The sequence below is a fragment of the Mesocricetus auratus genome, unplaced genomic scaffold (assembly GCF_017639785.1).
Source record: "Mesocricetus auratus isolate SY011 unplaced genomic scaffold, BCM_Maur_2.0 Super-Scaffold_100025, whole genome shotgun sequence".
NCBI lineage: Eukaryota > Metazoa > Chordata > Mammalia > Rodentia > Cricetidae > Mesocricetus > Mesocricetus auratus.
This window is the reverse complement of record NW_024429206.1, coordinates 19292005-19317942: the sequence shown is the minus strand read 5'-3', so window position 1 is coordinate 19317942 and position 25938 is coordinate 19292005. Positions and strand designations below refer to the sequence as shown.

Below are 25938 nucleotides of genomic sequence, written 5' to 3'. Positions count from 1 at the left end.
ACCAGTTCTCTTGTGGCAGCAGATTACACAGTAGCTATAGCCCTTCCCCTCGATTTCCCAGGCTCACCGAGAAGAGAGTCTCCTTTTTTATTAGCTCCACACACAAGGGTCACAGGACTTCTCCAGCCAGTGACTACATCTAGGGGATAGAGTATTGCCCATATGCCAGGATTGGGTCTCATTCCAAGCTGGAACCAATCACTATGGGTGTGGTGGTGGTGACCCTGACTTGTACGAACAGCCCCAGACAGTCTGTCCAGGAAAACTCAAGGCTCTTTATTGTTCTGGAAGAGAGTGCACAGGAGCAGGAGGGGAGCAGTGCGATATCTATCCCATTCCACTCAGATCCTAATGGCCTCCGTGTCTCCTGTCCTGCTCACAGGTGAAGGCTGAACATGCCTAACTCCCTGTGGTGACCTGAGAGGAGAGCTTGATTCATTGTGAGGGAGAAACACCAGCTCCAAGCCAAACTGGAGAACTTGGAACAGGTCCTGAAGGTAGGATGGCTTCATGTGCTGTGACAACCCTTCTGCAGCAACAACGGGGTGGGGGTAGAGACTGTCCTCCTGGAGGCTCCGAAACCTCTTCAAAGTTCATGGCTCTTGGGGCCACAGTTACTCCATCTCTGGCATAAATGTGATAGCCAAAGATGATGTTTCTGGAAGCCACCCTGACTATGCATTCCATTTCTGAGGTTGCTAAACACAGCTCAGCACCCTGAAGGTGGGAATGGGGATGCTTTAGCTAAGACCAGAGGCATCTTCCCAGGTTTCTAATCTCCACGAATCTCCTGCTGTTCTGGGAGGTCTGTAAGGGAGGGTCTGTAACTGCTGTTGATATGGTTAGAACAGAGGTATCCCTTCTACTGATTCCGATCATACCAATCAGGTGCTGCCTGCAAATTCCCCCTCTGTAATTAATAGGAGGATGGCTTGTCCCAGAATGACACTGAGTGAATTCCTTCTTTTTATTGCTTTTGTGGAGTTCAAAATATATTAACTTCTGATCACGAGATGTTAGAAGGATACTATGTTGGCTAGTTTTGTGTCAAGCTAGAGTTATCTGAACGGGAACCTCGACTGAGAAAACGCCTCCATAAGATCCAGCTGTAGGGCATTTTCTTAAGTAGTGATTAATGTGGGAGGGCCCAGCTCTTAATGTCCCATTGAGAAAGCAGGCTGACCAAATCATGGGGAGCAAGCCAGTAAGCAGCATCTCTTCATGGCCTCTGCATCAGCTCCTGCCTCCAGGTTCCTGCCCTGTTTAAGTTCCTGTCCTGACTTCCTTTGATGATGAACACCAATATGGAAGTGTAAGCCAAATAAGCCCTTTTCTCTACAGCTTGCTTTTTGGTCATGGTGTTTTGACACAGCAATAGAAACCCTAACTAAGTCAGAAACGTAGGGTGGAACACCTCCAACCCTACTGGCCTTTTGGTCATTTGCTCCTTTTCTGGTGTGGCCCTCGCTGCCACACTTCAGATCAAGCAGAACTTTGAAACCAGTGTTTATTCATTTGGAAACTCACAAGAAGTGTGTGCCCACACAGCACTTTGATGGAGACATACCCAAGCTACTCTGGGGAGCTGGCTCCTCGGTGGGCTTCCAGTTCAGGAGGCTCTGAAGACAGAGAGTACCACATCAGTCATTAAGTCACTGCCTTGAATCCTGGCTATCTGGAGCTCATTCATGAAGTGACCAGGGGGACAGTTTAGGTTGTTCATTCTTGGAAGACCCCAGGAGTCACTTGGTGATGTCAGAGGCACATTAATTGGTATAGGAAAGGGAGCCACTAGTGGTATGCTAAACCTCCTGTCATACAGGTGAGGACCCAATAGCAAAGAGCTGTCCCACACCGAGTGCTGGCAGTACTGAGACAGGCCTGTTCCTAGATACCATCTGTGCCAGCCAGGGAACTGAAGTACTGGTTAGGGGGACACCCGGGTCCCCCCATACCACATCCTCTACTGTTTACACATATGGTCGTCAAGACAGAATCTTCATGAAGCCAGCCGGATCAAATTGAGAAGGAGGGGCCGGGAACACTGTTTTCGTGGGACTCTAGTGAGAATAACACAAAATGGATCGGAGGCCCTCTTGTGGGTCAGGCCAGTCAGGTAGACTTCTCTTTGGCCTGGATCCCTCTTGATTCCTATTCTTTTAAGATAATAACTGGCTGGGTCTAGAGAATGGTTTATCAATTAAGACCAGTTGCTGCTTTTGCGGAGGACCCAAGTTTGGTTCCCAGCACCCAATCCATGCCACTTAAAACACCATGAGATGCTGTCCATTTTCCTTTGGAGACAGTAGCTTGTTTAAGGAGACTGTGTTTACCTACCCTTTCTTTCGGGGAATGCCGGGTCCCTAGTGTCCTTGTCAAAGTGACAGAACCATTGCAGTGCTTCTGAATGGGGTCCACACAGCAAGATTTCTCAGTGGTACCATGCATGGCCTCTGAGGGTAACACGTGACCACTCACAGATGCCACCAGGCAGTGACCATCACCCACGCACTGCTGACCAAGAACCTGGGACACAGAGTCTCCCTCAGTGATGGGTGATGGTGCCCTGAAGAAAAGCCCATGGGTAGATAGGGTGATGGGATACATCTTAGAAATGTGCTTGGGACTCTCATATGCAGAGGGAGATGTTTCCAAGTGAATTGAGAGAGGGTCTTGTTAACATCAACAGGATGGTACTCCCTTGTAGAAGTGTGGGGAGCCTGAGACATTTAGATCTTGTCCTCAAAGTCTTAGGACACCAAGTCTACTTCTTACTATTACAGTGGCACCATGCGATGGACTGTCCTCAGGCTTGGTGACTTAAAGCAATTAATTGTTCAGCTACTCATTGTTGCTCTTCAGTCCAGGTGGGCGAAACTGCTGCTCAGCATGCTTCGGCTTGGCTGGAGGCCCTCACTGTCCAGCCAAGGTTCCTACTCATGTCTGAAGGCAGTTGGGCTAGATGGCTTTGCTTTAATGACCACTTAGCTCCTATATAGCTCCTGGCCCTCTGCCCTCCAGCTATGTGTGAGGTCTGGCCAATAGCACAGAGGACTAAGCAGGGACAAGCTTGGATCTGGCACAAGGCCAGCTCTGACACCATAGTCTGGAGGCTGAAGCTGGCGAAGTCCCGAAGGATGTGAGAGGACATCCTTGTCACCAGGTACACAGGTGCTGTGGCATCTGAGCACTTTCAATGTTGTTTGTCACAGCTGCTCCTGAGGGCTGAGTGATGTCAGCTGGCAAAGAAAGCAGGGATCAGGCATGATGGGCAGTCCAGTCAGGAAATGGTGGCAGGGCCCATCAGGATGAGAGGAGGCCACGTTCAGAATCTGAGCTCAAGCTGAAGGCCACATGAGCTGCTCATGGCTGGAGGTGGCAGTAGGAGTCAGGGTGGAGGTGGGATGTTACGGGGCTTGGGGCATGGGGTTTTGCTGAATTTAGAGACCAGTCCTGTGACAGGAATCCTAGGGATGGACAGCTGGACTAGGCAGTCACTTTGTGTTAGAAACTGCTCATGGTGACCACAGGGTCCTCAGCACAGAGACTCTAGGCTCACGCTGGGACATCCTCACCAACCACGGAAGATGTCTTCACTCCCTGCTGAGTGGAGCATCAGGAGGAACCCACCCCTCCAGCCCAGTGCTGGGAAGCTGATGGCAGGTGGGGTGGGCATTTATGTCAGTCAATGTGACTTATCCATCAGGTGTCTGGTGGTCACGGTTGTCTGAATGCTATGGCCTTACAACGCACATTGCCTTCCGAGTGTGATGGTGTGAACCTGATGTTCAGTAAGTGAAGGATGCCTGTCTTATGTTTTATTGTTTGACATTAGTCTGTGGCTAATTATTCCAATGGCCATGTTCACACACTGGCTTTCCTGTTAACCCTGATCGTTTAATTTAGCTGAAGACGCTAGATACTGCTTCCCTGATGGCTCCTGGTTGATTGGTGGAGCAAATAAGAAAAGCCCAAGGCCCAGAGAAGCGTGTCCCCTACGCTAGAACATACAGCTGGATAATGTGTGACAAGTGGCATTTGAAGGCAGTCTGGCTCACTTTACCCCCGATCCCCAATTCCTGGTCTCTATCCCTGGGCCTGGGGCTTGGTAACCACTCATGTGGGATGTGAATTGTACTGAGAGGGGCTTTTCCGTACTTGTGAGTGATGGTTTCACTGCCCATTGGTGGACAGATGGAATGGAGAAATGCTCGACAACAGAGTGGCTGGGAAAGCACAGAGATTTTGTTTTAGTTTCCCCACCTTACTGATTTGCCTTCTTGTATAACGTGTGCTTGTATGTGTGTGAACTCACGTGCCATGGGGAGCATGTGGCCGTCAGAGGACAATTCGGTGGGAGTTGATTCTCTCCCTCTACCATGCGGGTTTCAGAGATCCAATCCAGGTCATCAGTCTTGGTGGCGCGTGCCTTTGTCTGATGAACCATCCCAGCAGCCTGCAGGGAGACTCTTAAGGGTCCCTACCTATTTCCTTCCCCTCAGTTTGAGACACTAAACTACTTTTTGTGAAAACAGATTCCAATTTCTGGAACTCTCGTGACTCCCTCGTTGTGGTGAGTTCCTGAGATGGGGCAGGAACTCATGCACACTGAACACAAATAGCCTGATGTGTCCCCTCCCATGTCTGCAGATGCAGACTCAGAACCTGTGTACGCATGGGCACACGCACAAAAAAGTGCTCCCCCCTACTCCATTACCACTATGGTATAACGGAGTCCCCAGTGTGGCTTTCCAAGCCATCACATTGAAGGTCTGCCAAGGGGAGCTGTGTTTCCTCCATGCCTCTGCTCAGGCAGGGCTGTCCACAGCACAGGGCCCTTGATTCCCTGAGGAGGAGAGGAGGGGACAGCTCAGCTAGCTCTCTGTCTGCTCCTCAGGAGGTCACCCTTGACATTTGTAGGCAATTTAAGCTCCACAGTTAATGCTGACATCCAGCTATAAATACCATGGCTTTGAAAATAAATCCTGCCACAAGCAGGCTGGGAAAATGGTGATTTTTGCCTGTCTATGGTGTGTAAGGTTTTTGGATAGCAAGGTTTTCTCACTGTGTAGCACAAAGCCTTGAGATAGAGGTATGCCACTAGGTAGATACCACCTTGGGGGTGGGCAGGGATTTTAGTTGTCCTTCAAGGGGCCTTGTGTACTCAGGGGCAGCCAGCATTGTGACCACGTAGACACCGTATTAGTTTACTTCTCTATTGCTGACCATCTGGACGCTGTATTAGTTACTTCTCTATTGCTGTGGTAAAACACCATGACCAAGGCAACCTACAGAAGGATGCCTTTGCTTGGGTTTATTGTTCCAAAGGGTTTAAGAGTTCAGGATGGCTGCAGGAACAGCAGCTGAGCACTCACGTCTTGAACCCATGCATGAAGCAGAGACACCAAGCTTAAAATGGTGAGTCTTCACATTATCAAAGCTCACCTCTAGTGACTTAGTACTTCCAATAATCCCATACCCCAAGTCTTCCAAAACAGTGCCACCAACTGGGGACAGGTATCCAAATGCCTGAGACTATGTGGGAGACCTCATTTAACCAGCATGGGTGCCGTGTGTGACACAGTGAGAACCGCTTGGTGAGATTCCATGACTACCACTCTGCATGCTCCACAAGAGGATGCTCGGTGTGGTACAGTCTAAACTTTTCCCAAGCTGGGTGGAGGCTACTGCACCACGTCTAGTGAGGGGAAGAAGATGACTTGACTGAGAACTGTCTCTCAGGGACCACTGGAAGAAGGGATCAGGCCTGAGCCAAGGAGATATCTGATCATGACCTGGGAGAGAGGGGCTGGGACTCACCTGGTGGCAGCTGCAGATACCAGCAGGTGTAGGGGAGGACTGGATGGTAAAGATGCCTTTTACTGCTTGGATAGAGCGATGATGGAAGGAGACTGAGGATGGCTCCCATCTCCTCAGCTACAGAAGCTGGTGGCTTGATTCTGGGATCTGCTGAGGTCTTCCAACATCACTGATAGAGAAATCAGAGCTTGTCTCTGGGACGAGCTGAATCTGGGCTTTGTTGACTCCTAGATGATTACAAGTAGCCTCTGGCAATAAATAGAGGGAGAAGATTCTTCTGGAAGCCGAGCATACAAGTGGCAATGATGATGGGGAAGCAGCTCAATTCACCTAGGAATGAAAGAAGCAGAGCAGTGGCCATTCCCATTGTTATGGACCCACAGCAGCAGCAGGAGCCCCACACATAGATGATGTCCAGGGACTGTGTCCTGGAGGACTGGCCAGGAGTCATCAGAGCTGCTGAGGGATTCTATCTGAGGGGACAGAGAAGGACACAGCATGGGGTTACCTCTGTTGTCATGTTCGTGGGGGATTCCAGGTGAAGGATTCAGGAATAGAAATGATGGGGAGAGGAAGTTCTCGGTGTGTGAGTGGAATCCGTTCTTTCTGGAGGTTCTGTGGCCAAGGAGTCAGGTATGAGTCAGTACTGAGGGGACAGGGGTTGGCTGGAGTGGGGGACACTGAAGCAAGGACAGTTACCAGCTAGCCACTTCCCCCAACTGCTTAAAAAGGCCTCAGTCTATTGAGTCTATTGTCCATTGGTGATGCATTTTCTACCTTGTGTGTGTGTGTGTGTGTGTGTGTGTGTGTGTGTGTGTGTGTAAGAGACACCATAACCACTCTTATAAAAGAAAAAAATCTAATTGGGGCTGGCTTACAGTTTCAGAGGTTTAGTTCATTATCTTCATGGCAGGAAACATGGTGTTGTGCAGGCAGACATGGTGATGGAGAAGGAGCTTTGAGTTCTGCATCTTGATCTGTAGGCAGCAGAAGTGAATTGTGAACCACTCGGCAGGCTTGAGCTTCTGAGCCCTCAAAGCCCACCCCCACAGAGATATGCTTCCTCCATCAAGCTCACACCTACTTCAACAGGACCATACCTCCTAATAGTGCCACTCCCTAAGGACCAAACAGTCAAACACATAAGCCTGGGGGGGCATTCCTTCTTTAACTACCACGCTAGCTCACTTTGCCTGCTCTTGCTGACAAGCCCATTCCTTCACTGGCATTAGAGCCTACTTCTTTGGGATTCCAGCGTATACCGAGGACCAGCTGAGCCATCCAGTCTCACAGACTGAACAACTACTGGGTTCTTGGACCTTCCTTTGGTAGACAGCTATTGTTGGATTAGCTGGACTACAGTCTATAAGCCATTCTAACAAATCACCCTTCTATATATAGATACATAGATTCATTCTGTAAGTTCTGTTCCTCTAGAGAGCCCCGAGTAATACAGGCATTGTCCCCTTTTTTTGTTTGAGACAGAGTCTTTAACTGACCCAGAGCTCTCTGATTAGTCTAGGCTGGTCAGCAAACCCTAGTGCTGGCATTATGTGCAAACACCACTGTACTTGGCTTTTTAGTGGGGGTTTGGGGGTTTGAACTCAAGTCCTCAGGCTTCGGAGGCAAGCATTTTACTGCTAGAACCATCTCCCCAACACGAGGAGAGGTGAGAGTGACTTACCTCCACCTGGTGGTAGAGCCCGCAGGAAGCCGGTGTGTCTGTTTCCCCTGCAACCTCTGAGGACCCACTGCCTGCAGCCCCACATCTGGAGCTGTGTGTGCATTTGGCTAATATGTCTTCTGCGTCCTCGTGAGGAGTGTGGTCTCCTCCTCTCACTAATCACTTCCTTCCCGGCACTAAATAAAGAGTGCCCAGGCTGCATTTAGCAGCACTCACTTCCAAAATAAACAGAAGCTCAGAATTTAGCTGGGATAATAGCGCAATTGAACAGCTGTAAGGCGGTTGCCGCACAGGGTCCGCGGCATGGGAGGAAGCCCACCTGCCCCTCGTGGAGTTTGGAGATGGCTATGGTGGCGGTCAGGGTTGCACTAGCTTTGTGCTTTGACATTCTTGGTGGGGTTCAGGCTCCGCCGGGTTCTAGCTGTGTGGCGTTAGGCAACAAACTTGGCCTCTCTGAGACTGTTGAAGAGTAGCAATCACAGTAGCACTGGGCTTGGCATCAACTTGGTATAGGGCTGGTGTGTGGCTGGTCCAGCCAGTGTCTCACTTCCTATCATTATCTTACCAAGGTGGCTGTGGCCACTTGTAGGGCTAGTGGCAGAGCCGCCGGTCACCTTACTAGTCAGTGTTTGGGGGTGCTGTGGGTTGGAAGTGAAATGTCTCTCCCAGGATCATATGCTTGAACCATTGAGCCCCCAGATGGTGTTTGGGGACATTGTGGAGCTGTTTGTAAGTTCCACTACTTGGCGTCAGTATGCCACTGTGGGCCTCGGAACATTACAGGGTCACTTTGCTTCTGTTCCTGCTCACTACGGATAGAGTCACCTGCTACCTTGCATTCTCCTCCGTAAGGGTCTGATGCCTTTGAAACCAGGGTGTAGGCTAAACCCTCCCATCGTTAAGCATTCTATTAGGAACTGGTGAAGGATATAAGGGGTTCCAACACTCCCTAGGAACCCAGGGAATTCTGATGGGCGTGTCCAGGGTCTCTGCTGGTGTGGGATTGGGGAATCTGCCATACCTTGTGTCGTAAGAATGTGTTATGTTTTGTGCTACCGGTCCATAAAATCTTACTGAAGCAGAGGGGAAGTGAAGGCTGCAGTAGTTGTGGTTAGATATCTCCAGGCTCTACTGGGAGCCACAGCCAGGCAGAACCAAACAAACGCAGACACACTGACAGACAGAAGGACTCCATGAAAACACACCTACCCCGCCCCCACCCCAGGAAGTCAAACCTGAAGGACTCAATACTAGATCAGGCAGCAAGGGTCCAGATGGCTCACTGCCTGTGGGTCTCCTGTCCAAGGATCCAGCCCATATGGATGGAGATATCTGAAAAGTGTGCACCTGTATTGAAGTGCAGCCCTTTCCCCTTGCTGCCTTAACACAGTGCGACTATTTACCCAGCATCAGGTGTTCTGTCATCCAGAGATGGTGGGAAGGATGTGGAGGAAGCTGGGTATCCCTGAAGTTCTGGGGAAATCCGCAGGGTACCTCTCATAGCCGCCTGGTGGTCCTCTGTCTGCCTTGTCTTTAGCCAGATGGAATGACCCAGCCCAGTCCCAGTGTGAGCAGGTTATAGTAACTGCTTTATGGGACTTTGTTCATATCTTGGGGAGTTCTGTCTTCCCAGCATCCTGAGTTCCTGTGAGAATTTCCATAGCAACAGTGAAACCATCACTTCTGTCTGTGGAGGTGCAGGATAATTACAGCTCTGGAGTTCCCTGGGAGTGACTTATGGAGACAGTAAAGGGGATGCAGAGGTCATGGTGCCTGAGCACTGCACCCGGGGAAGACTTTACTTTTCCAGGTTGACAAACCAGCTGAAATCCTGTGTCCACGGAAAACAGGCTCAGCCCAGGCAAAAGGCTTGGCTCAGTGGTAGAGTGTGTACCTAGAATCTGCCAGTGAGGCACTATGGGTGTGGCTTAGTGGTAGACAACTTGCTTAGAAATCTCTCCAATAAGGGGCAGGAGGATTAACTTGGTAGTAAAATGCCTGCCTAGAATCTCCCAGTGAGAGGCTGGGGTGTGGCTCAGACGTAGAGCATCTGCCTAGAATCCCCCAGTGAGGGGCTGAGGGTGCCGCTCAGGGGTCTATAGTGCAGTAGGGTATGATTTCATCACCACTATGGCAAACAGGCTCCACAATGTTTCTGAGGAGAATGGATCTTTTAGTGCCATGAGGTGGGGATGTTCAGGGAACAGTGTCAGTTGCCTTCCCCCAGAGACATGTCTCTCATTTCATGATGTAACTTTAAAACTCTGACATTGGGGAATGGGGGGTATGTAGCTTAGTTGATAGGGAATGTGCTATCGTGCATGGGTCCCAGATTCAACTCTAGGTAGTGCATCAGTCAAGTGTGATGGTTCACACTTGCATCTTAGCCCTGGGGAGGTGGAAGCAGGAGGATCAGAAATTTAAAGTCATCCCCAGGCACATAGTTAGTTCCAGGCCAGCCTGACACCAAACTCTCGTGGTGCCACATGGGTATAATATGAGCACTCTGGAAGCTGAGGCAGGAGGATTACAATTTCATGTCCAGACTGCTGGCTACCTATCAATCCTGTCATCAATCAATCAATCAATCAATCAATCAATCATCAATCCAAAACCAACTAAATGAAGATAGTATAACAAAACAACGACAAAGGCCCAAGACTCAATACAATTGCCAGATTAAAAATAAATGACAATAAATCACTGACTAGTTCAAGCAAAGGAGGCAGGCGCCATGCTGGGTCTCTGTCCCAGGTGCCAGGGTTCCCCTCCATCACCATCACACGTAAGTCAGAGGATGCCTGGAAGGAGGGTAGCAGGTCTGAAGTGTCCACTACAGATGGAAAGCCACTACAAGCCTGTGTTCCAGGGAGCAGTTGGATTTGCTTCTGCCTCCAGTACCCAGGCGGTGTGTGTTGAAACCTTCCTGCTTGGGAAGGAACCCAGACTTGTAGGTAAAGGATTTAGACTTTAAGGGATTAGTTCAGTGGAGAGAGTGCCTTCAGTGCAAGTATGAGGACGTGAGTTCAGATCCCAAGCATCCAGAAAAAGCCAGGCATGGCTTGTAATTCCAGTCTTGGGGTTTAGGGTGGGGAGCAGATACAGAAGGATCCTGAGGACTTCCTGGCCAGATAGCCTAGCCAGTCAGCAAGTTCCAAGTTGATGAGAGACCCTGTCTCAAAAAATAATGTGGAGAGTTATACAGGGAGTCACCCAATGTCATCCGCTGCTCTCTGAGGGTGCATGTAAAGGTGTAAGCACCTGCATATACATACTACATATCACACACACACACACACACACACACGCACGCACGCATGCACGCATGCACACATGCACTCATGTGTGAAATTTAAACTTTGGAAAAGGTGGCCATGGATGTTTTATTACGTGTGTGTGTGCGAACGCGCACCCGCACACGTGTAGTTCTCGGCAACCTCCATGCTGGGAATCATCTCACATACAAGGTTCTTGCTCACATATGTGCTGCTGTGGCCAGGCTGGTGGTTGTTCAAAGTGACGATGCTTAGGTTCTACAGCCTCTGCCATTCTTGTTGATCCTCATGACTGGGATTCTGTGGTGGGCTGGTGATGATCAGAGGTCCAAGGCAAGCATCAGACCCTAAGTTCTTGAACTCTTTCTAATGAAGATGGCTGGGTGGTCCCCAGGCAAATGAGAAGCTATCTCGTGCATTGGGACCATCTCTGGGGGACATACTGGAGGATGGAGGTAGCGGTGTGTGTAAATTGGGACTCTGAGGTTTGTGGTAGGCATGAACTCTGGTCTTGATCCTGGATAAATGTGCACTTTACCTGTTGTGTGAGACCATGCCTCAGTTTCCCCATGGTCAAAAAAAGGATATTTACAGCACTCTCCTCCAGTGTTAGTGGAGGGTCATGTGATTTCGATGCAGGTAAGAAGCTGGAAGCAGTGCAGGCTGGGCAGGAGCAGAGAGGAGCCTTGTCTGGTGTTTGCAAAATACCTGAGCTAAAGCAGAGGGAGAGGAGCGAACGCCTTCCCACGCCACACCGGGGGAAGAGGAGGTTCCCTCTGCCTGAGCCGCAGCTCTGCCAGCTCTCCTGTGCTGCGAATATAGACAGCCAAAGCAGGGGAGGGTGTCTGAGGACCAGGGTTTCCCAATCTCTCTGCCTCCCAGTGAAAAAGCCTGGGAGAGGAGGCGGGTGTGTCGTGCCGCTCCTGGGGGTGGGGGCAGAGAAAGCCTGCTGTCCGTGCATGGTGGTGGGCAGCAGGTGCTCAGGGGCCTCCCTGTTCCCACAGCATATGCGAGAGGCTGCTGAACGGCGGCAACAGCTGGAGTTGGAGCATGAGCAAGCCCTGGCTATCCTCAATGCCAAGCAGCAGGAGATCCAGCTTCTGCAGCAGGTGAGCCCAGGAGTGAGTGTGTGTGTGTGTGCGTGGGGGGGATCTGTGTGTCTTTGTGTGCGTCTGTGTCTGTGTGCTTGCCTGGGTGGGGTATATGTATGTGCTAGACCTGGGAGCTTTAAGTAGGTGTATGTATATGTGTGTGCATGCCTGCTGTGCCTGGGGAAGTTTTTGTAACTGTGTACCAGGCTGTGTCTTGGGGGCTGCAGAGCCCTTTTGTGGCCTTTATTCCACTCTGGGTCCTGGTTTCCCTTAGGCTGCCCCTAGGCTCTATCTTGTAACATATAAACCATGCAAAGCTGTCCCATCAGATGCTGGGCTGTGGCAGGAAAAGCGTGCAAACAGTTCCTGCCAGGGGCGTGTCTTGCTTTAGCTTTGGGAAAGCAGGTTGCACACTGACTTCATTCAGGCCTGGGATGAAATCCCGTCCCTGGGAAAGGCAAAGGCCAGGCCAAGCCTGTGGCTGGTGAAGACATGGGAACTTAGACTGTGGCTGTGTGAGTTTGGTACATTCCTGTTGTAGCCTGTTATGACATAATTGGATGGAAGGATTTGAGTTCATAGCTGCTGCTGTTATTAAGTGGTATTTTTACATGTGTTATTAAGTGGTAAACCTAGGTGTATTTATGGCAGATTCCATTAAGGGGGGGTGGGGGACAGGTGAGAGATGCCAAGAGAAAAGAGAAGAGACACCAGGAAGAAAGGAAGCAGGGACAGATGATTCAGGGTATACCTTCCACCCTGTGATGGGTGGGACTGAGGAAGCCCACCCCTACCTCAGTCCAAGCTTGCTTTGCGGGCCTGCCTCTTTTCCAGGTAGGAAGATCCCTATTGCAAGATCAGGGACCGGGAGAGGGGGGCATGAAGAATCAGAATATGGAGACCAGAGATTGACTGGCTGTCATCTTTCTCTTCTCTTGCCTGAAGCCCTGGATCCCCATCTCCCTTATTACTCATTCTCTAAGGAGGGCAGTTGGCCCCTGCAGGCAGAGCTTATCCACTGTGTGTCAGGAGTATGGCATAACCCGCACCTGAGCTTCTATGGGATTAGAGGCTAGGCTGTGGGTATGGGCTCAGTGTGTTTGAGTCTTGGCTCAGTGCTGGTCAGGATGGGTAGTGGGTGACTCCTGTACCTTCTGTGTGGTCCCATGCCCATCCAATGATCGATTGTCATGGGTCTTTGGTCTTATTGGGACACTCAGCTGCATGACCCAACTTGGGGGTGATAAAAATCTGTCTGCTTTGCCCAGTCAGAGTTATCAGCTGGAGGCATCAGGTAGCTGAATTTTGAAGCCCCTTTTTCTAGTTAATATCGGAGACCTTGCATTAGGTATAGATTTCATTAAGCACATGGGGACTGTCACAACAATACTACTGCCTGTCATAACAAGTTGGCCAGCACACTGAGAAACAATATCTTGTCAGGATATTGCTCTTATCTTCCTCCCCAGGGCTGGGGGAGCAGGATGCTGTTCTCATCTGTTCATTACAACTTGGAAGCTGCATCCCCAGGCCGGGTCCATCTGAGACAGATAAAGAGTCTGCAGACATACAAATAATATCTAACAAGGGTGACAGGATATGGCTTCCCCACAGATGGCTCCTTGGGAGCCTGGAGTCATATTGGCAGAGTAACTATCTGATTAGAAAAGGGACCGCCCCACCTGTTTGCTCATCTCCTTTTGTCTGTCATCCAGTTTCCCTTGATGCTTTTGTCTCTTCATCATGCTCTTTATTTTGGACATACGGATGCCGCTTCGTCTGTGAGGACAGAGGAAGAGAAACTATCAAATCAAACGCCAGTTTCTGTAATTTCTTAGAAACAACAGCCCGAATGAAAACGCGTTAGGGAGGTTCCGGAAGGTGGACTGGAATGAGACAGTCAACTCTTCACCAGGTTCAGGAGCCACTTTGTCTGAGCACTGCCCATGCTGACCTCTGTCTTCCACACAGAGTTGGCTCTCCTGTCAGACACTGAGTCAATCCAGAGTGGCAGATACTGTGTCCGGGGAGCCCCGGACTCTGCCACCTCAGGATGGAGGTGAACGAAGAGCTACATGACAAAACAAGGGAGACCCCATGATGACTAGCACCTTGAAGGTAATCAGAACCGCTCAGGGTCCCCAGGTCATTGCATGTTGCATAACTGTCATATTGTGTGAGCTTGCTCCTAACCAAACTACACTGTAGGCACGACATAGGACACAGGTCCACACTGGACAGTATGGAGAGGTATCTGCTTGTTGGTTTGGAAGCATCAGGGTTCCAGGACAGGACATCGTGTAGTGGGTACTCCAGAGCTGGGGCTCCAGGTTATCCCAAAGAATAGGTAAGAAGCTGTCCCAACGCAGCCTTCATCACAGGGAAGAGGTGGTGAATTCTTGCCATTGTACATCCCCTCACATCCCGGAAGCATCTGCTGACTGACTTGTGACCGTGGCAATCAGCCCTCCTGGGCCCTGGGCTGTGGAGCCCTCCTCTTCTACAGCTACAACTAAGGAGCTTGGGGTTGCAACTGGGCTAGAGGTCCGCCGTGCAAGTCTGATCCCATGATGCCCTCTCCAGAGCTATTCTAGAATACCACTTCTGTGGCTACAGACGTTCAGAGTCTCAGGCTATCTGTGTCCTTGTTCTACAACGCAACAATCCATTGTATATACAAAGGTGTGGCCTTGTGAGGCCTTGCACTTTGGAGTGACAGCTTTCAATCCTAGGTCTGCTTCTGAAGTGGGAGGTGCCGAAGAGCCAGAGTGCACTGCACAGCATGTTCTTTGCTGATTTCTACACCTCGAGTGGAAGTCAAGGCTTTATTAAATGTAGAGACTGGGGTATGCACAGACCAGTATCACACATAGACTCAGGACAGCATGGCCCCTGCTGCTGTTTGTGCTTCTGGGGATGGAAGCCAGGACTTTGTACATGCCAGGCAAACGTTCTGTCACTGAGAAGTCCCTGAAGCTTCAGCACCATGCTTCTGTTTTCCTAGACATGCCCCGGGGATGTGGACACGTGCTTGTCAACATCTCAGCCCTGATGGCTGTCAACTCGGGGTTCCTGTTGAGGCCTTGCAGCTCCAATAGTTACAAGAGGCTCGTTTAAGCTAATTTAAATAACAGCAATAAAGATGACTCTGCTCAGTTCCATCCCTCGCCCATCTCCCTGGCCCAGGATGGCTCCTGGGCCAAGTGTCCTATGCTATACCTGTGTCCTGAGTCCCTCCTGTGTGCGTGTCTGTCTTGAATCTGTCGCCTCAGCTGTGGGCTGCCCCTCTCTCCTGGACAGCTGACCCTGCGGGTGATAGGTCCCCTCTGTTCTGGAAAGCATTGCAGGCATCGTGCGAGCCAGAAGTCTTCCTCCATGCTCCTCCATCTGCAGGCATCCTGTCTCCACGAAGGTCACACTTCCCCCATGTTGGCAGTGGCCCCAAAATGAGCCTCGCTTGAGTTACTGCTGAGATTTTTTTTTCAAGACTCTTGAGCTGCCAACGTGGAGTGTTAAATTTAACAATCTATTCCAATCGCCCAAATGGCCCAGCTTGGAAGTGGCCTATGAAAATGAACTCCTGATCAGCATCCAGAGGCAGAGATGGAGTCACTGCTGCCAAGTTGGCCCGGCCTCCCAGGCCTGCCTGAGTGCTTTGTTGATTGAATCCTGACAGTTGAAAATTGTCTTTGACTCGATGACAGAGGAATTTATAAAAATCTCTCTGCTTCCTGGCTGTTCCTCTCCCTCCCCTCCTGCCACATTTTGCTATTTCTTCTGTCATTGTTGCTGTTTTGTTTTGAAAGGAACAATTTCAAGTGTCAATGCGTGAGCCGAATTCAATAACTGTGTGATTAGTGGGCCGGGTTCTAGCGGCTCGCCTGGCTCTTAAACCCTCATTGGGAATCTGTGAGAATGAGATGCGTGGTGAATGTGCTTCTCAGAAATCTTGGGCTTAGTCTCCTTTGAGTCCATGCCATGGAGCTGAGTTCTTGCCTAGGTCCAGCCCACACACAATCTCACAGCGGAGGAGATGAGGTAATAATGTTCCCTTCTCACCCGCGACAGTGCAAAGTCCAAGCTGATACTCTCCGGAAATGGAAACCCCGGTGTGAGCCCGGATGGGCTCGTGGCTTCTTCATTAGAGCAGGTGATGAGGCAGGAGACTGGAGTGCCCAGAAACAAACCAATTCACAAGCTGAAGAATGGGGCACTGGGGATGTAGCTCAGTTGGTATAGCACTTGCCTAGCATGCATGAGGCATACGGCAGACATTAGCTGTGACAGCATGTGCCTGTCACCCCGACACATGGGATGTGGAAGGAGAAAGACGCCTAGTCTATCTTTAGCTACGTGGTGAGTTTGAGGCTAGCTTGGGCTACACAAAACCTAGTCTCAAAACAAACCATAAATGAAGCTGAAGAATGCTTGGGGCCACCGATGAGCCCAGCTTAGTTGGACACACAGCCTGGTGAGGCAGGGGCCTGGGCTGTCTCTTTATTCCATGTCCTAATGCAACCTTAGACCTCAGTTTATCCATTCTTGATGGGAGCACCATATTCTTACCAGTGGGTAGCATTTATCCTGGAAAGTTTATCTGCCTATATTACTGCAGTCTGACTTTGGGTGTAGTCAGGCCCAGGGCCTTAACCAGCTGCTGCGGGCATAGCTGAAACCCAAATGCCATCATAATTCATTTCTCTCTGCCTTCCTCTGGGCCCACTTCACCTTTGGTTTTAATGTGTAGGCCCATGGCCATTCTAGCCTTTCCCCTCATGGTGGTAAGATGGTTGCAGTTGCTCCAACTTCTCATCTTTAGTCCCAAAGGAAAGGGCCCTCCTACTTGCCCAGCATCCCCCAGCAGAGCTCCTGGCTGGAATTGGACACTGCAGTCATCAAATAAACTGATTGGAGGGAGTCTAGGATTATATTTAATCTCTTCTTTCAGTAGGACAAATTCAGGCACTCTCCTCAGGCGATAAGGCTACAAAGACAAATATGACATGGACTGTCACTATGCTGGAACCTCAGGAGGAGTGGGGGCAGGAAACAATGAGATTACATTTAAATTTTTGGTGTAAACTGCCCTTTGCCAGACAGGGGCTCTCATGCAAGATCCCTTCAGTAAAATGTGGACATGTCTTCTTCTGTGCGGTGTGACCCTAACTATGGGAAAGTCACAGTGCCTCCTTCAGGCCAAGGTGACCTGAGAAGGACTTGGAGCTTAAGCAGGAAAGTGCCACGTTTCCCAGGCAGGAGGATGGGTGAGAAGACTAAAGACAGTGCTCTTCAGGCTTCGCTTGGAGATCCCACTGCTCTGGTTCAAACCCACGTGGTTCCTTCTCAACTTCAGGGCCAGAGCCACCTCTGTGTAGCCCTGGCTGTCCTGGAACTCACTCTGTAGACCAGGCTGGCCTCGAACTCACAGAGATCCGCCTGCCTCTGCCACCCACCATCTGCTACACTGCTGATGCTGGGCCCTCCCCGGGACTCCTCTTCTGGGTCATGGAGGTCCTGAAGCTTTGGGTCTGTGGGGCCAGCTCCTTCCCATGCTCCAGCAGATCACAGAGGGGGCGGATGTTGGGGTGGGTCAACCCATAGCCCTGGTTCTGGGCCTGGGTAGTTGCTGGGTTGGTCAGCCCGCCAGCTCCCTCCCATCCTCACCACCAGGGTGAGCTCTCCAGCATTGCCCTGGCTGGTTCATCCCTTTCAGGGGTGAGCAAGGGGCGGGGCCGGTTCTCCTCCAGCTGCCATTCTTAAGTGTCCATCCTTTATCTGACTCTGACTGCCCAAAGATCATCAGAACCAACTGACTCTGCGCCACCTGCAGAATCTACCCTCATACTGGGAAACCGGGACCCGCGGGCAACACTCTGGTCATGCTTCCGACCCAAGTCTCTCCTCTCCTTCCTAAATACTCTTCTTTTCCCCCCACCATGAACAGGCTCAGGTTGAAGCTAAGAAGGAGCATGAAGGAGCTGTGCAGCTGTTAGAGGTGAGCATGGGTGGGTGGGTGAGGTTGGAAGACTATAGAGTTGCCAGAAAACGAACGGTACCCACTGCATGTCAGAAAGCAAACGGTACTCACTGCATGTCAGAAAACTAGACATGGCCACAGCACCCCATCACTCACATTGTCCTCGCAAGCCCACCCTCTCCCAGGCACTGCCATCATTTCTATCCCTATCACTTAGGAAACAGCACAGAGAGGTGAATCAACTTTTCCTCAGCCACACAGCCTGGGTCAATGCTGTGTGACTCAGTGGGCTGTGCCTTTTGGCTACCTGCTCTCAATGGGAAATGAGGAGGGGTTTCTTCTAGGATCAGTGTTGGGTTATATTCCTGGGGGGGCTCCATCCTCTGAGGGATGACATAGGGGACATTGCTGAAGCTTTGTATTCTGGTTGGAGAGACATTTGCAGGTTCAGAGAAGGGAGGGTCTAGGACATTGGTTCTCAAGCTTCCTAATTCTGTGACCCTTTAGTGTAGTTCATCATGTGGTGATCCCAACTACAAAATTATTTCATTGGCACTTCATAACTGTATTTTCTAGTGATACGAATTGTAATGTAAATATCTGACATGCAGGGTATCTGATACGTAATCCCCAAAGGGGACGAGACCCACAGGTCGAAGGCCACTGATCTAGGAATGAAGTGGTCAATGCCATACCAGCCGCTTCTGGGATCATTGTCTCCATGGGAGTGGCCATCTCAGCCACATGCAGACCTTCCTCAGTGGTCCTGAGGGCGTGGAAGCAAAGGAGTCACCAGGTCCCATCATCTGGGATGGCGCACTGGGAGTGACCCCTCCTGGTCTGACACACTGGGAGTGACCACTCCTGCTCTGTGGCTTTGGTCCTGTGTTGGTCTTCTTAGAGAATAACAGACAGGTAGAAGGAAATTGAGCTCTTGGTGTCCTTAGGAGCCTTTGCCATTCATTCCTCATACGTAGTGACCAGTTAGCCAGTGGTCACACTGTGATTGGGATAGTGGTGAATCGTACTGACTGTGTGGTTCCCCAGGCTACCTGTTGCCAGGGAAGGGGAGCTTTCCAAGTAGTTGAAAGATGTCCCCTTCCCTGGGGGAGTAGCTGCTACCGAACACAGAGCATGTGCACCTCTTGTGTCATCCTCCAGAATCTACTCCTCCCACAGGGAAGGTTCTCTGGCCACTGTCCCATGTATTGACACTGGTCTTTGGAAAGTTCCCGTTAGTATCAGGAGGGACATGTGTGTGTGTTGCAGGACAGAAAGGCACACACCGTGGGAAAATGGAACAGGCCTCCTCCAGGTGGACACCCACCTCCCTGGGGAACAGTTTAGCCTGACCTCCCCTGGCTAGAAATGAGTCCCTTTCTTCAGTTGCCTGGGAGTTCACAGACTTGGTCGCCCATGTCATTTCCACCTCCCCCTGAGTTGTCACCGCAGCCTGTTACAGCACCGCTGGGTCGCCTGCGCTTTGGAGCTATGCTAACATCCATGACTCGACATGCCTTTGTTCAGAAGCGGGGGAGGGCCACTTGGCCGTGGGCTGTACTGGGCACTGTCCACTTCATTCACGCCATCTTTCTGTAATTGTCTTGTCTGGCTCTCCACCCAGAACACTCTGGAGTGCATGCAGGTATTCAGTGTAGTTTTTCCACCCTCGCATGTGCCCTGTGGTGCATTCCCTACGTCGGCAGCTCTGAGCCCTGGGTCTGCTCACCCTCCTCCTCCTCCTCTTCCTCCTCCTCCTCCTCCTCCTCCTCCTCCAAAGCACCCTGAGGGTCTGACCCTACGCAGGTGCCTGATATGGGTATGGATCAGGGCTCCTCAGGCTGGTGCCAGCTGAGGAGTGGGCAGAGGAATACACAAACACCTTCTTGGAGTGCTGAGCTGGCCCTGCGCACATGTCTTCCCATTGCTTGCCTGTGCTGTGAATTCAGGTGACCGTGGGCAAAAGGCTGGGACTGATGTTCTTGGGACTGGTGCACGGTCGGGAGGGCCTGGAAATATGCCTAGAATTCCATTATGGGCCATCAGAATTCACGTGTGACCCCTGAGTGCTTGCCCTCCTATCCCATCCATCTAGAGTCCACAGCAAGCTCCTTCCACAGGGGACAGGTTACTCTGCTCTTTCTTTCCAACTTTCCCTGATGTGGTCCCTGGCTCAGACCAAGGGCCGGTGGATACTAAAGTCAGGGAGGGGTAGCCGTCCTCACCACGAGATGAGGGGCTCTCAAGAGGGATCCTCAGACTGACCATCATGGCATCTCAGGGAGCTTGTCATAAATATGGATCCCCTGGGACCCAGGAAACGCACAGACGGAGCCCTGTTTTATGCAACCCTTCAGGGTTCCAGGTGTCTGGGGCTGAGCCACATGTCAGAGGAGGCATCAGCCTATCTGACGAGAAAGAGGGGCACTTGAAGTCTTGACCAATGCACGTTCAGACGTTATAACTGAGAACTCCTGCCCATTGCAGCCCAGCCCTCCCCACTGTGGAGAGACAGGGAGGCAACATCCCACACACTAGTTGGGGGACACCTTCTAAGGGTGTGGTTATCTTTGGAGTATGTGGAACACCCTAGATGTCACCTGGGTGACTGTCTTTAGTCAGAAATCTGCTGAGAAAAGTAGTCTGCATCCCTGTGGCATCAGCAACATAGCCACTAGAGGAGGCTGAGTTGGGACGTGTGTTGCAGCAAAGCTCTCTGCATATCCACCAGCTCTACAGATATTTGTAATTCCCAGTGGGTGCATGGTCAGTATGTGAGGTGGGGAGGCTTCTGCCTAAGGCACCCAAGAGAATGCCAGTTTCAGGAGTTGATCAGGAAACACAGTGAGCATCCCTTTGTGGGGGCCCCAAGGGAAGAAGATTGATTCCCCAGCACATAGCTGCATCCGTTTCTGTACAGTAGGTGAGGTGGGGACAGCTGTCCTGCTGAGTTGCAAGGGGGCTTTAGAGAATACTGGCCGTTAGCCTGTGTGCCTATTTGTTCTTGATAGAAGGGAAGAGTGTGCCTGGTGATATCACCTCTCTGTCACTGAGAAAAGTCTCAGCCAGGAAAATGTATGGTGGAGACCACCGTGTTTGTGGGCAATGTCAGGATGACAACAAGGGGTCTGGACCTCAAGTTCAAGGCTATTTCCATAAAGATCTGTTCCTATGGCAACCATGATAGATGCATGGGACTCCATGTGCTTGTGGGCGACTCTGCAGGTGATTTCTGCATGTCCCACTGTCTTTAATTGGAGAAGTGTCCTTTACCTTCAAAGACACCTTAGTCTGGACACGAGCCCAGCATGCAGCCCCACAACATGGGAAATGAAAGTCAGAGAGACTCTTGTGGAGGCGGCAGGGAAGCCGGCAGTCACGTCTTCGAGTATTTGCCTCCCGGCTCTTAGATGCTCTGCCTGTATTTGTAAGCTGCTGCACTTAGTCCAATTATAGAATGCTTTGCCATCTGCCACAGCCACGTTCCTGGTCACAGCTCAGACTTCTCCATCCCCCGCCTGCAGGTGCTTGTTCTCTGAGCGGCTTGGGCTGGGCCAGCAGAGAAGAGTGGGTGGGTATACCCATGAGGCTGAGTGAGCACACAGGCAAGGTTCCCACCGTGCAACAGAGGCTCCACAATGCTCCAGGCGAACTGAAGTAAACACCACACAATCCAAGCAGAAGCCAGGAGCGGAACTGCTGTTCCTGGAAGTGTCCTACAAGTGGGTGATGACTTCAAGCTATCAGAGCACCTAGTCAATGAGTGGCCCAGACACGCAGCAGCTGCAGCTGGGGGCCATGTTCGTAGTAGAGGCTCCTGAGGAAGGACCAACAGGGGCACCTAGGCATGTGAGGCTGCTGTGGACTCTTCCTCCTTGCTGCTGGAAGCTGCTGAGGCCCGAGTGGGCATCTCATCTTTCAAAGCTGTTTTCTCTGATGTTCAAGGAGACAGCTTCCGAGGGGTTGGGAAGAAAGTGTTTGTCAAGGGGTGGCCCGGCCTAGAACTCACATTCTCTGTAGTAACCTTAAGGACCACGCTCTACCTACTCCTCCCTTTCAGTTCACTCTGAGTCACCCCCAAAGCTAGGCCCACTGCAGCGCCCCTTGTGGATATAAAGCAAACAGTTACTGACATATGCACAAGAGGGGGCATTGGCCTGCATGCCTCAGTTAGTTCTATCAAGGAGACCCAAGCCTCTTGATCATGCACCATTAGTTCCCTGTGTGCTTACTGCAGGGAAATCTGCAAGCCCAACATATCCCCAGGCAACTGGGTGCTTGGAGCTTTGTCTAGACAGAAGAATATTTAAAAACCCAGCATTGGTCACTGGCTCAAGGACAGAAAGCTTTCGTCTTCCTGTTTCTTATTTATTCACTTTTGGGACAGTGCTTTGATATGTGAGCCAACTCCATGCTTAAATACTTTAACTATTTTATGTGCATGGGTGTTTCACCTGTATATATGTGTACCATTTACATGCAGTGCCCACAGAGGTCAGAAGAGGGCTTTGGACTGACTGGAACTCAAGTAATAAACAGTTGTGAGCTTCCATGTAGATACTGGGAATCAAACGTGGGTCTTCTAGAAGAGCAGCCAATGCTGCTCTAAAGCATTGAGGCATTGCTCTAGGCCCATGTTCGTATACTTCCACTGTCACTAGCCAACACCATCTTTTCCCATTCCTCACGCTTGGGAAGAAGTTAGTGTGGCTATAACCCTGGCATGTAAACTAGTCCACTTGACTCTGGGACCTCTGAACTGGCTTCTGGTGGCCTCTAGGGGCCAGAGAGGACATAGACCTGGAGAGGCAGGCTCAGATGGTCTGAGCTGGTTGGCTCCTTGGATGTAGAACTCCAGTCAGTGCTCTCTGACCACCCCTCACTTTGGTTTAGTGTATCAGTTGTTCATGTATGAGGTCATAGCTCCTGTCTATACAACACTGATGTCAACCTTTTTATTCAGTAGTAGTTTTGGACTTGCACAGCTACACGCAGATGTCTGGGGTCTGCTGCCACCGGAGGACACATGCTTATGTTGCCCTTGAATATCCACACCCTCTCACAAGCTGAACGCTGATAAACACTGACCAGATCCCTAATGCACAGCGTTGATATTTTGTGGTGTGGATGGAGAGTCCTTCTGCCTCTCCTTAGGTCTGGTTGTTGTGCAAGATGCTCGATCCTTTTCAGAATGTAGGATTATTCAAATGCTGTTTCCTGCTCATCCTCACACACATGGGACCTCACTGGCCTCTGTGGGTACCCATAGCCCATTTGATAACTCGGGTGCTCAGATGACTTTCCCCTCATCAGGATGTTTGATGCTGGTTCCTCTGGTGACCCTGATGTCACCATCTCACACATGGATTCTGCTCCTGAGGTCATACATGTCCTGGCTCCTGAATCTCCCTATGTTCTCCACAGACCATATGTGCTGCAGAGCCCAGAGGTTTGGTCCCTTGCCTTCCTTCGAGGTGAAGGCTGTCTCAGCCAACCTCATTCAGCTTTTAAAAAGAGGAACCCTGCTGATTTTTTTAATGAATTGAAGAAATTAATTATAGGCTTGGGATCCATTGCAGTTATTTTTAGAAACCCGTGATCTCAGACATAAATAGCACTCTGTTCTGGATGAAAGAGCTGGGATACTTAATGCTTATGGCATGAGGAAGAGGGAGAAGAGGTAGAAGAGGAGGGGAAGTGGGAGGAGGGGGAGGAGGAGGGAGAGTGAGATGAGGGGGAGGAGGGAGAGTGAGACGAGGGGGAGGAGGAGGGAGAGGAGGGGGAGCAAGAGAAGGGGAGGAGGTGGGAGGAGGAGGGAGAGTGAGATGAGGGGGAGGAGGGGGAGAGAGAAGGGGAGGAGGGGGAGGAGAGGAAGAAGGGAAGGAGAAGGAAGTACAGTATGAGGAAGTGGAAGAGGGGGTGGAGGAAGGAAAGGATGTGAAGCTCTGAGAGAAGAGGAGAAAGAGGATGCAGAGGAAGAAAAGGAAGGAAAAGAGATTGAGGAAGAGGATGAGAGAGGGGGAGAGACAGAGGAGGGATAGAAGGTGGAGGATGATAGTCCACTCCTGAGCCCCGATCAAGCCAGGTGACAGACTGGCTCACAGCCAGTTTTCCGCATTCCCATATGCCTGTAATGGAACAAGACTCTAGGTACTTAGGTCAGGGTCAAGTTCTTGGGGAGCAACAGGAAGCACACAGATTAGACCCTTGCCTCACCTCATGATGCTGAAATTCCAATAGAGAGCCCCACAGCACTCGGGAGCAACCTACCACACCTGTCCTGCCCAAGGAGGGAGCTTGCTGGTCACCCTTTTCTTCCATGTGTTTTCCCGGGAGGTCCTTGTCTTTCCCTAGGTGTCATGGTGGTGCTGGCCAATGACAGTGGTGTTTCTAACCCAATAGCAAGTAGAATTTCCCTGGTGTTGCTGCAAGCCGTGTTCTTTGGGGGTCCGCAGGCCCATGGGATGGGCACCCATGGAGATGGCATTGCATGATGGGTTGGCAGCTGGGCTGTTCCCTAGTCAGTGCTGTTTCAGCCTCATGCTCCAAATATCAAGCAGGCGTGCCAACCACAAAGTGCCCAGGCTGCACGCAGAGCCTGGAACAATCCACGCTTGGCTGGGAGCTGAGCGATGGCAAGATTTCTTGGCACCTGTTGTTCCCCGTGGTGGCCGGCAGCCAGGCTGCCTGTGAGGCTGGGCTACCAGACACTGCTGTTCTGTGGAGGTGGAAGCAGCCCCTGCCATACACAGGCACACAGCATGTGCACGCACACACACTCTAAAAGACACATGTGCCCCCGTGCACATCTGCCCCACTGAATACCCCCTCTTTGACCACTGTCCTGCCTCTGCTGTGTAGTCCAAGGTCCGAGAGCTGGAAGAGAAATGTCGCGTGCAGAGTGAGCAGTTTAACCTTTTGTCACGGGACCTGGAGAAGTTCCGGCAACACACTGGGAATATTGACTTGCTGGGCAGCAGCTCAGTGGCCTTGCTGGATGTCCCCTTGGCCCCTGGCAAACCTTTCCCACAGTACATGAATGGACTAGCCAACTCCATACGCAAAGGTAAGTGTCAGATGTTTGCAATAGTCGGGGAGGGTGCCTATGGTGGGGAGTTTGAAGACCTACCTCAGCAGGACTAAGGACAGCCCAGGCTGCTATGTCCTTATCCATTCATAGAGTGACTTGGATTCTCTAGTACTGGGGTGAGCATGTTTGTGTGGGTACAGGGGCACATGCATGTGTGAGTGAATACATATGTGTAGAGGACAGAGGTCAATCTTTGATGGTGTTCCTCAGGAACTATCCACCTTGCTTTTGAGGCAGGGCCTTGCATTGGCCTGGAGTTTGTGGATTAGCCTAGGATGACTGGCAAGTGAGCCCCAGGGATCTGCTTGTCCCCGTGGCTCTAATGCTGGGATTCTGAGATGTGCTGCCACGTCTAACTTTTGCATGGGTGCTGGGGATGGAACTCAATTCCTCACTCCAACTAAACTATCCCCCAGCCCTTCCCTCCAGATCACAGGCTCATACCTGTAACCCAGCTCTTGAGAGGCCAATGCCAGAGAATTGCAGCTACTTCCTGAACAACCTTGGCTATAGTGCAAGACTCTGTCTAAAAAACAAAAACAAACCCCCAAGTCGTTGCTTTATTTCAATTAGGGGAGCAATTAGGGAGCCGAATGCCAGACTTCCTTTTGTAACTATGTTAAGACAATTTCCAGTCTCTCCTGGTTCTTATCAAAATGGAGAGGTGCTCCTGGCTTTTTTTTTATTATAAAAACTAGGCAGTGCTCATCACTCTTTCCTTCAGCTCCTCGGCTATTACATCTTTCCTTCTAGCTCTCGCATTGCAGGAAATGACAGCACCAGCGACCGTTGCTATGAGGAACAAGATGCAGGGAATGGGGCTGCCCAGGGCCTTCTGGCTGTTACTGCACAGAGCGCATCCGGGAGGTGTCTGGGTGCCAAGGCTGTGATGCCTGTTAGATGCCAGGGTCGTGTAGGAAGCCCTGCTCAGATGCAAGAGATCAGATAGGCTTCAAGATAGCCTCTGGCCCAGACAGATGCTTGCAGATAGATGGTGAGGT

General features: G+C 50.9%; 1 protein-coding gene across 7 annotated transcripts in view; it reads left to right on the top strand.

The window, feature by feature from the left end:
* The window catches only part of Rimbp2 (RIMS binding protein 2), a 171648-nt gene that overhangs the window by 102337 nt on the left and 43373 nt on the right, over positions 1-25938 (top strand). For 6 of the 7 annotated variants that reach the window (XM_040731246.1, XM_040731249.1, XM_040731248.1 and 3 more), the window contains exons 4-7: positions 383-497; positions 11784-11888; positions 17815-17865; positions 24709-24913. In XM_040731246.1, coding sequence (XP_040587180.1) covers positions 11787-11888; positions 17815-17865; positions 24709-24913 — 358 coding nt within the window. In that variant the 5' untranslated portion in view covers positions 383-497; positions 11784-11786. Of the gene's footprint in view, positions 1-382; positions 498-11781; positions 11889-13841; positions 13989-17814; positions 17866-24708; positions 24914-25938 lie in introns of those variants that run through there. The other variant, XM_021233313.2, reaches the window with a different exon arrangement.